The following is an 11,711-nucleotide window of genomic DNA, read 5'->3' as shown; positions in this document are numbered from 1 at the left end:
GTTTTCTCCTTTTATCATTATCATTTCATGATATTTAAAATGTGCAACAAAAAGGGAAGGTTTTCGACAAATAAATGTGCCATATGATGTTTGAAGTTAAAAGTGATTAACAATTAAGATACAATATTAACCCTCCAAGACATACAGTACTTAAGAAAATCGCCTGCTAGAACTGGGCGATATGTAAAACAAATCATGTCATAATATTGAAAATTGACAATCTACAAGCTGTCCGTGTGCGATGATGCGCTGTAGCACTTGTAGATCAGCTATTTTCACTTTATTTTTTCCATTTGACTTTTTAGTCAAAGTATAAAATGGGGCTTTAAATGAATAATATCATATTAAAACACTTCTGCCTTACTACGATATAAAATAATTCCCAGATAAGATCTAGTCTCATGTCAAAAATTACAATATCCATAGAATATCGACATATTGCCCTATCATTTATATAGATAGTACATGTCCTTTCAAATGAAGCTGTACAGAACATGCTGCATAGTAAGAGTGATTTACGACCACCGCAAAAAAAAAAAAAAAAAAAACAGAGCAGGCCTAAACCTGTGTTTTCTTCTATTAATATTTGATTAGGTTTTCTTCAAAAGACATTTGACATCTGTTTTCAGGTTCCCACAAACACATTAACCAAAAGAAATGTTATCCTTACTACGAATGAGGTTGGTGTTATGAGAGGTGTGCCTTATCACACACACACTTCTTAATATGTATAATCCTTTGTTTCCAACGTCAATAAGAACAAGTTGGCATTATTCAGTAAGAATTAAGGTAACGTAAGGATTCATGGCAGGCCGTACCGATTAATCACGACAGTTTTTGTTTCTGCAGAAGCAACGGAGCCAAAATGTGGATGTTTTTTTATTCTCTCTAGACAGAATGGAAAGCCAGCCCGACACCGACAGTCAGGTGTCCATGGACATCAATAATTAATGCTGACATTTCACAATTATGCGCTTGCGTGATGCTCTGTCCTGCCAGAAAAAAAACAGACCAAATGTGCGCATGCACAAGCACACACACACACACAAAGTAGTTCACTCTCAATTTATATTTTCAGCATAACCCAAGATAATACAAACACTTCCCTCTCTCTCTCTCAAACACACACACACACACACACGCACACGCACACGCACACGCACACGCACACACACACACACACACACGCACGCACACACACACACACACACACACACACACACACGCACGCACACTCTCTTTTACCAGTGTGTCACTAAATGATTGCATGTGCATTAACGTGCCATAACAACAAAGCTTGTGGACTGTTTGGTTTTCATTTTGTTGCCATTATCTCCTGCTATCAAGTGTCTCACACACACACACACACACACACACACACACACACACACACACACACACACACACACACACACACACACACACACACACACAGCTTCAAATCCACCAAAGTCAACATTCGGACAGCAGTGAAACAAGCCGAAAGTGATTTCAACAAACACACACAGACAAAGGTCTGGTCACACAAAGTCCCACACAGTCAAATCACTCTTCATTTAACTCAGAGGCTGTACAAATAGAACCAAAACTGGACCTTTATAAGGGATACATCATGTGGTTCCCTATAACTCAAGAGAGAGATGGGCCCAAATGGGCCCTTAAAGGGGTCCCTTACTCCGAGAGAGAACAAAATAGAACCACCAATATGAGTCTTTTGGGATTACAATTTACAATGTAATTCCAGAGCCACTTGCAATAGGCCTAATCAAGGTAAACATTATGCTGTACATAGAATGCAGAGAGACAGTGTAGTGCCTCAAGAATCTATAGCTTCTCAGGTAAAGCCAAGAACCTAGAATCTGTCTCAAAAACGTAAAGCGGGCCATTTGGGTCTTCCGAATAATACTAATGATACCTTTATTTATATAGCACTTCGTGAGTCACCAAGTGCTGGACGAACATAGGACAGAATACACACCAACAAAACTTGAATTTAAGCAGATGACTCCCTATAGTCCAGTGGTTCTCAAAGTGGATTCCAGGGACTCTGAGGTCTAAATTGACCCATACAAGTCTGTAACTCTGACAGTGTACAAGGGGTTCATTTGGTTCCATTTTGTACCCCGTACACTGTTAAGGGTAGACATTCAAATTTCAAAGTTTGAGAACCACTGGTCTAAACAACTTAAAGCGGTCCATTTCGGTCTTCTGAATACTAATGATAACTGTATTGATATAGCACTTCATGAGTCAAAGTCCAAAAAAAACATAGGACAGAATGCACAAAAGAATAGAATTTAACCCCTAGAGTCCATTTGGTTCCATCCCTACTCATTCAGAGGACCCAAATGGACCCCTATGGTCCATCTGCTGCCATTCCTATTGAGTTAAATTAACTATTGAGGCTGGGTTTTCACAGAGTTAATCCGTTTTGGGAATACAATTAACAATATGAATTGCATTTAGCAAAGACTCTTATTCCAGCGCCACTAAGGAAAGGTAAACACATGTGCAGAGAACGAACTAGGATCTCAGGTCAACTAATAGGCCTATAAGAACCTAAAACTCTGCCCATTGTGCCCAAACAACTTAAGCGTAATTGGTGTACCCCTAGGGTCCATTTGGTTGCATTCCTACTGAGTTAAATGAACTCTTTGAGGGTGTTTTTCCCACAGACTTAAACAGTTCTCCTGTAATAATAATCTCTTAGGCCTACCTGGCACTGGTGCAGTCTCCGTACAGCACCTCGAAGTCCCGTCTGGAGATGAGCTTGCAGCGGTTCACCCCGGGCTGGATGGCGCCCAGGCCGCGCAGCACGCGCACCTGCTCCACGGTGCAGACCACGGGCGTGATGTCCAGCCGCTTCAGCTTGGTGTACACGGTGTGCAGGCCGCCCACCAGGTGCTTGAGGAACAGGTCGAACACCTGCGGCAGGCAGATCAGCTCCTGGCCGTCCTGGGAGCCCACGAAGCTGGCCACCTTCACGCCGTGCACGTCCACGAGCTTGCACTCTCCGCCTCCGGAGGTTCCCACGTTGTTGCCACCGCCGCCGCTGCCGTTGTTGTTGTTGCTCCGAGGCTGGGGAGACTCGAGGAGGTGGTGGCCGTGCGCGAAAGCGGCCGCGCCGCCGTGCGTAAAAGCGGCCGCGGCGGCACCGTGCGCCGCGGCGAGCGCCAGCGGAACGCCGACTCCTCCGCCGTTGCCCAGGCCGGCCAGAGCGGCCCCCGCGCCGGGGAGGAAGGGGCCGAGCATGCCGCCCTGCTGGCTCTGCTGCCCCTCTCCAGCCCGTCTCCGAGGCTCTACCGTGGCGGTGCTGTGGAGCCTCGGAGACGGCGACAGGGAGAGGGAGTGCGCGGGGCTGACGCCGGAGGACGTGGTGGAGGTGGTGGAGGTGGTGGTGCCGCCGCCGCCGCCGCCGGTGGTGGGGTTGGTGTAGAGCGGCTCCGAGCGGTACAGCGACGCCGAGGCGGGGGCGCCGGAGCCCGGCGACAGGAGCGGCGGAGAGCCGGGGAGAGACATGGTGGTGGATGGAGGAGGATGATGGGAGTTTAACTCAACTCAGTCACACAACAACACACACTCTCTCGCTGCTGCTGCTGCGCTCTCCCGCACACATGCATACAAACTTACACACACACACACACACACTTTCTCTCTCCCGCAAACACACTCTCTCTCCACTTGTTTTCTCTCTCTCTCTCTCTCTCTCTCTCTCTCTCTCTCTCTCCCTCTCACTCGTTTCTTCCACGCTTCCACACACACTCTAAAAAAGACTTGTTCCTCCTCGCGTGCTCCTCTCCTCCTCTCCTCTTGTTGCTCTGTTGTTTGTTACTTCTTCTCTCGTTTCTCCTCTCTCTCTCAGTCTAGTGTAGTGTCTCTCTCTCTCTCCTCCTGATAGGGGTCCTATATGGTGGTCCTCTATACACAGACAGCCTCTCTGACTGTCCGGTCGTTCGGTGAGTGAAACACCAACTGACTCCAGTCTCACGCTGGTCAGCCCCCGGCCCGGCTCCGCCCCGCCCCCCCGCCGGTGGCCCGACGGGCCACGCCCCCCGGCCAATCAGGAGCGAGCGTGGGCGTGACCGAGTGGGGATCCGTCCGATTGGCTGGAGATGGCAGGGGCTTGTTTTTTTGTTTTCTTTTTTTTTCTCATTGATGTGTGTGTGTGTGTGTGTGTGTGTGTGTGTGTGTGTGTGTGTGTGTGTGTGTGTGTGTGTGTGTGTGTGTGTGTGCGCGGAAGAGGGGAGGGTATCAAAGTCATCTCTCCCGCTATGCCGTTTCATAAACTTTCTCACGAGCTGCCTGTCCGGGTCACTAACTGCTGGTTCGGCTGCCCCGGGTTCGGTTCGGTAACGGGAAGGATTCATTTTTATTTTTAGCGTCGTTGCTAAAGGCAACCAGATATATTGTTCTAGGTCTGAGAACTTTTATGTCACCGGCAGTGGCTCAGGGGTAGAGAAACCGTCATTAGAACACGGAGGGTTCCAAGTTCGATCCCAGCCCGGGCTCCCCCAGAGTTATAGTGTCGAAGAGTCCATGGGCAAGACTCTGAACCCCTAGTTGCTCCCGGTGAGCAGGTTGGTGCCTTGCATGGTTTCCTCGATCCGCCATCAGTGTATGAATGCACCCTGTAGACAAAATGCCTTCCGGTTGGTTCCAAGATTTCTAGCGGAAGTGCTGCATTTAACGGAAGTTACGTTAGGGGAAAACCGGGGAAGCTCACACGGCGGAAGTTGAACGCTTTCTGCCTTATATTGTCACCAGGCTTTTCTCTTCGCAGATGAGTAAAGCCTGGCTACGCGAGGCTAGTATGAATGTGTGTGAATGGGTGAATGTAAAGTGCCTTGGATAAAGGCACTAGGCCTATATAAATGCACCATTGACCTAAAGCAATGGTTCTCAAAGTGGGGTCTGGGGACCCCAGGGGTCCTTGAGATGATAGTTTAATAGGAACCAAATGGACCCTTATGGATCTGTGACTACAAATGTACACTCTCAGAGTATAATTGATTTTACAATATAAATTGGGGACTCAGAGATAGAAATGCCATTTGATGGGGATCCGTAGCCTAATGCATGTCAAACTGGGAGTCCTTGACATTTAAAGCTATACTGTGTAAGTTGCTAAACTAGTGGTCAGTAGCGGTATTGCTTTTTTCGGCCGTTTTTCGCCCGGAGCCGCCGCGGACCACCACCGCGGACCACCGCCGCGCACCACCGGAGCGGCGCCACAAACCACCGCGACCGATACAAATCCGTGGAGGGGTAGAACGCATGGTAGAACGTAATTTTCTGGCCAGGATTTGGGGATTAAGAGGTTAAGAATCCTTCACCATGGTAAACACTGTAGCTGAGCGAGGCTACTTCCTGAAGACGCGGCAGATAAGCTGTGATTGGCCGGTAGTGTAACATGTGTGTATGATCCGCGATGTGATTGGCCAACGTATACAGATGATGCAGATGAAGATATTTTTCCGCGAAAACCGGACCCCGGCCAGGATCATAGAAAACATATAAAGAGAAGGCTTTAGAAGCTGAAAATAACGGAGTGGGTGTTCTAAAACTTTAGCGATTTAACAGTTAGGACAATTTTAAGATTTGTTTTATAAAAAAAGTTACATGGTATAACTTTAAATGGTTGGAAATCACTGCTAGTGCCGTAAAAAAATCTTCTCTTGTGGGGTCCCCTAGCATATCTTTTCAAATGGGGGTCCACGGGCTCATAGGCTGAGTGTCAATGTGTGGGTCCTTGACATGAAAAAGTTGACCTAAAGTAACCCTAACCCCTGACCTAAAGAAAACCTGTTTTCTTCTGTTCAGTGTTGTGGCACCGAGTGCCGCGCTGCAAGCTTTTAGATCTGCTATTTTTTTTAAATCGTGAAAATGTGCAAGTCTTTGAATATTTCAAATTCTTCGAAGGTTATTTTGAAAAACCTACTGTATGTTGAGTTGCTATGTCAATGGTGCTCAAAACGTTTTCATGTGAAGGACCCCCAAAATGATATCATTTAAATATTTTGAGATGGGGGTCCGTGGCCAAATACACGGACCCCCATCTCAAAATATTTAGTTCCAGATGCAAAATTTGAGTTATGGTCAGCTTAAAAAGTATTATATATTATATGTGTGTGTGTGTGTGTGTGTGTGTGTGTGTGTGTGTGTGTGTGTGTGTGTGCGTGTGCGTGTGTGTGTGTGTGTGTGTGTACTGTGTGTGTGTGTGTGCGACTGCGCGTGTGCGTGCGTGTGCGTGCGTGTGCGCGTGTGTGTGTGCGGGGTCCGCTTCATATCTCTCTCTCAGCTAAGGGGTCCTTGGCCTGAAAAACCACGAAGACACTATGTATCTCTCTCTCTCTCTCTCTCTCTCTCTCTCTCTCTCTCTCTGTGTGTGCATGTGAGCGTGTGTGTGTGCGTGTGCGTGCGTGCGTGCGTGCGTGCGTGCGTGCGTGCGCGTGTGTGTGCGTGCGTGCGCGTGTGTGTGTGCACGTGTGCATGCATGTGTGTAATGTGGGTGTGCATGTGGGTGTGCGTGCGTGCGTGAGTGTGTGCGTGCGTGTCACAGGCTTCACGTGCACGCTCTGGGCGGTGAGATGAATGCCCTGCTCTTCACGCTGACCCCTAAAAAGAAGACAGTCAGCAGGTGTGGAGAGAGGAGCGAATGGTGCATGTAAAATTATTAATCTTATTGATGATCAAAGTCACTGCATGGTGTGTGTGTGTGTGTGTGTGTGTGTGTGTGTGTGTGTGCGTGCGTGCGTACGTGCGTGCGTGCGTGCGTGCGTGCGTAGATAGATAGATTGACGGACAGACGGATAGATGGATAGATAGAGTGTTTGAAATAAGAGTGCATATCGGTCAGGGGGTAATAGGGAATTTGGTCCAAAATGTTATAGAATAAAATATTTTCGAAATCTTTTGACATTTTAAGGTCTAATATTTCTACAATTGCTACGAATTGCATTTTGGGAATAAGATAATTTGAAGGGTAAATTTAGGTCTGATAATGAAGTACTGTGCATGTTCAAATCATGTGTACTGTACTTTCATATATATATATATATATATATATATATATATATATATATATACACATATATATTAAACATTTTAGACAAAATAACACATATCGCACTGAGGTGCCCTCTCTTCCTTAGTGCCCACTCTTGCTCAAAGCCACAGTCTATTAACACCAGACTTAGTGTAAATTGATTTATTTCAAATGCACCGTTTAGTAACAATCCAGGATCCTGAATCATGCATTAAATGTGGCCTATTGAAGGAGCTCAGCTGCCCAGAACATTTAGAGTCTGTGGTAAAAGGTTATACAATACAAGCCATGTCTCCTGTTATTTTTTCTGTGTGGTTATCAACATACGCATGGGGGCATGCGTACAAGTGGCTAAATATGTCTTTTTAGACACAATTAGCCAGCAGTTTCTTTATTGCTATTTACAGTAACACTTCTAGCCCCCATAAGTCACAGCCAACCATGAAAGGTTGTGTTGTATCTTGGGAATGGGCTTATTCTGTGTAAAATTACATATTTATCCACTTGTACGCATGCCCCCACTCATCTTTTATATTCTTTAATTACAATCTAAAATATGAACCCCTTGTTGTAAAAAACTAAAGTTGTCCTTTAAAGGCAGTTCAAATCCCGGCTCCTCCTGTCCACGCATGCCGAAGTGTCCTTGGGCAAGACACCGAACCACACAGTGGGTGCGTTTATATGCACAGATGTATTCCACTTATATTCTGAATGACTGCTCATTCAGAATAGAAATGCTCATATAAACGTTTAGGAATGGCCATTCCGGTCTGACCTGAATGAATTTTCATTCTGGTCTGAAGAGGTGGTTTATGCCGTCTCAATCGGGATACATTTGTCATATAAACGCTCCATTCGGAATGAACTGCTGTCTGAACTGCCCCCCCTTCTCCGACCTGAAGTAGGCCTACTTTCTTTGCGCATGCCCAAAGTTCTATTCCGAATGAATCCCTTTGGTCATGTAAACGACAGTGGAATGAGGGATACTTGTATTCAGGTCCCATGTAAACGTTTGGGAATGAAGCTCTATTCAGAATAAGTTCATTCTGAATGGCATTCTGAATGTGCCTATAAACGCACCCATTTATTGCCTCCAATGAGTCGGTCAGTGTCAGGTGTTGCTCTCCTGCGGGCAAAAAAGGGAGAGAATTTACCTGTCAATTTGACTGATATGCAGTCAGAGTGGAAGTGATTTTTTTTTCAGTCACCTGAGTGTTAACTGAAATGACAACATTGCAGCCACACTTTTCCAGCTGTATCAAGAGTGAGATAAATGTGGACATCCTGTTGAATGTCTTGAAGGTCAACTTTTATAAGATGTTCGATGAGCTCCTGAAGATGTGAATGGTGTCATATTTATGACACCATTCAGATCAGTGTTGCCAGATGGGAAATGTTGAATTATCGTACCGGAGGCTTTTAAATTATCGTATTTGAAAGAAAACTATCATACACAGCCAAAAAAGGAGAAATTACACGTGTATGTAATTTCACAAAAAAGAAATGTGTATATAGTGTAAGAAACCACCTTGTTTGAGACTCCTACATGACAGAAACGCATCACATACAGTTAGGCTGCGCGGAACAGTGGCGTCAGTTCAGAAAAAGCTACATGACTGGTGTCTTGAACGCGCGCCTTTGCGCGCTTTCAAGACACCAGTCAGGTTGCCATACCTTATCAACAGGCACGATTCATTTTTTTCCCCTGTTTCTACGGTTTCTTGGGCTGGATATGGCAGCCTGGAACAGTTGTTCAAGTGCAGCTAAACTTGGCATGTTAGTAAACGTGCCACAATTAACAATAATGCATTGCACCTGTGCAGCTGACCTGCGGAACCTGGGAATATACCATCTTGTCAAGATGAATACAAATGTGGAGAATATAAAATAATACTATATATATAATAGCCTACCTTGTTGAAGTGACCATTTTGTAAAATGTTGCATTTGTAGTTATTTTACTGTACTGTAACTTTTAACAACATAATAACCAGCACAGATAGACAAAGAGACATTCATGTATTTATATTTAAAAGTAACTTTTATTTTCCCCCCTGGCCCCAGGGTATGGCAGCTGCATACCCCTGCCATACCCAATTGACGCCCCTGGCGCGGAAGCAGGCAACTCCCTGGACTTTACACAAATAAATATGGGTGTAACGATACATTTTAACAACGATACGATACGCATCACGATACATGGTTGACGATACGATACATGGACGATATTGGTTCATTCATTGCGATACGATTCGATTCAATGATTTAAAATCGATATAGTAACTATTTAGCAAAGACATTAAATCGGTGTGAAACAGGTCAATAGAGCAGGTTTTTTAAGGTAAAAGGTCTATTATTATGGATATAAATAAGTCAACACTGTGATTCTTTAGCAAATACATGGACATTATATTTCAACACATATGGACAAACCCACCTTGACATGAACACAGAGATTACACACATTTATCGATAGACCAAGAGTAGCTATATGGAATGAAAAAGTAATTAGACGCCTCTTTTTCATTTACCCTCTTAAAATTGCTAAATACAATGCACAAATGCTTATTTTCCATACAATAGATTATTTGCAATGCAAAACGATTCGATACGATATAATACGATATACCGGTACAGAGCCAAACGGTACGATATTTGCTTTTGCTTTTGATCATTGCAAATGGCAAAATTGCAAAAAATTGCAAAAAGAAAAAAATTGCAAAAAAAAAAAACGATTCAGTTACTATATCTTTACACCCCTACAAATAAACGCTCAAAGCTGGACTGGAAAGACACAATGCCTCCTGCTTGGGTCCGATTTCCAGACTTATTTTGAAAATCCAAACTGTTGAGAACGTTTCGGGGCAACGAGCTAAGTATCCTACGTTAGGTCAACGTTAGGCATTTTAGCCTATACATGGAGATCTTGAGAACCCTATACTGTACATGGAGAGAATAGACATGTCGTCATAGACGGCATGTCACATGAGACTGGCGTCATAGACAGCATGCGTTGCTGGGCCGTACAATGGCAATGACCATATAAGGAGATGTTAGGAGAACGCGTCGCGTCGCGTCCCAAGTCGACTCAGTGTATCGGTTGGGCTGGTCAGCATCCGATTCGCGATCAAACGGCTCACTAAATAACTGGAGGCAACAAGGCTAAGCATCTGATGAGTCTCGCTAGACACTCTCAGAGGTTTTTCAGGCTAAGCGAACCAACGTCCGAGCTTCAGGGAAAGAGCTCTATTTCACAAACCGTATCCCGAATCAGCATACAGGATTTTTTTTTAAATTCTCACACCTTTTTGTGATGTGTGCGAAATTATCGTACACATCGTACAGAGGGTAACATTATTGTACAAATACGATAGTTACCGTACATCTGGCAACACTGCAACAGATGCACAGAATTTCAGGGTTATTTGTGAATGTGTCTGTCTGAATGGACGGACGGACGGACGGACGGACGGACGGACGGACGGAAGAAAAGACAGGAGAGGAACAAACAGCTGTGAAAGTGTCGTATTATTAATGGAGTAATGGATGGAGCTCTGGAACAGAAGTGTGAAGAAGTGTTTAATTACAGTTTTTTTCGATTGCTAAAACACATTTTTCAAAACTGTACGTTTGTTTCAAAACTGCACACACAAAACTCCAAACATCAAACACAAATTGCTAAACCCTGGCATCCCTTTGCAAAACAACTCTTTGCCATCAAATCTCTTAACATGTTCACAAAATGGAACTCGTGTTTTCATTTGGTAAACACAGCCATATTTTCACATGACACACACATGCATTCATTGAATAAACACAACTAGCTTTTGGCTGAACACTACCAAGCATGAACAGAACACTGAGGAGCAAAATTGAAAACACAATTGTCGAAATGAAACACACTGAATGAATGTCAATTACTCTGGTAAATGAACCAATTCCCTTTTTGTAAAATGACCCAGTGTATGCCCACTAATCTCATAGACAAACATAAAACAGCACACAAATATGCAGACAAAACATTTTATTGACTGTAGGTCCAAACGTTTACCCCCAAACACTCCAAACACGTGTGCTTGTAGATCGGCTGTTTTCAATAGTTTTGTGCGACAGTCTTGTATGATGTAGCAGGGCTTTGCTTTACCAAAAGACGTACACATTTGAAACTTGGAGATACAGGTTTTCTGCCCGAGAGTGACAATATTTTAGTGATTACAGTATGTTGCGAGGAAAACGTTGAGATAATAGCCATTTTGGTTAGAACTGACTGAAAATAACTTTGTACTTCAAGTTTAAAATTATACTAAATAATATTTTTTCAAGTGTCCAAATAAATTCCAAATATTATCAAATGATCTCGCGGCACCCCTGGACTGCCGTCGTGGCACCCCAGGGTGCCCCATCACCCACTTTGAAAACCCCTGGCCTAGAGTGCCGCATGAAGCCCTGACAGGCCTCAAAGCCCACATCTCCACAAGCCTCCTCCATGGCCTGAAGCAGTGGGACCTGGCTCTGAATTGCTCGCCTGACCCGAAAGTTTAGAGATTTGAATATTTGTGTGTTGTGGATTGATGCTTTGAGATTTTATGTGAGAAGTGTGTGCAAACCTGAAAAGTGTGTCTTGTGTTTTGACAACAAGGTGATGTGAAATTTACATCAGAGTGTA

At 44.5% G+C, this 11,711-nt stretch overlaps 1 protein-coding gene across 1 annotated transcript in view; it reads right to left on the bottom strand.

Moving 5' to 3' along the window:
* The window catches only part of LOC308298093 (dachshund homolog 2-like), a gene marked incomplete at its 3' end in the record, with an annotated part of 168,751 nt that extends 165,119 nt beyond the window's left edge, over window positions 1-3,632 (bottom strand). Inside the window, exon 1 of the mRNA XM_080741650.1 lies at window positions 2,717-3,632. Within this exon, the coding sequence (XP_080597776.1) occupies window positions 2,717-3,519 (803 nt within the window). The 5' untranslated portion in view covers window positions 3,520-3,632. The remainder of the gene's footprint in view (window positions 1-2,716) is intronic.
* Window positions 3,633-11,711: the final 8,079 nt, after the last annotated feature.

Source organism: Nannobrachium achirus, assembly GCF_963921795.1.
Source record: "Nannobrachium achirus genome assembly, chromosome: 14".
Classification (NCBI taxonomy): Eukaryota; Metazoa; Chordata; class Actinopteri; order Myctophiformes; family Myctophidae; genus Nannobrachium; species Nannobrachium achirus.
The sequence above is the reverse complement of the archived record's forward strand: the minus strand, read 5'-3'. Positions and strand labels throughout refer to the sequence as shown.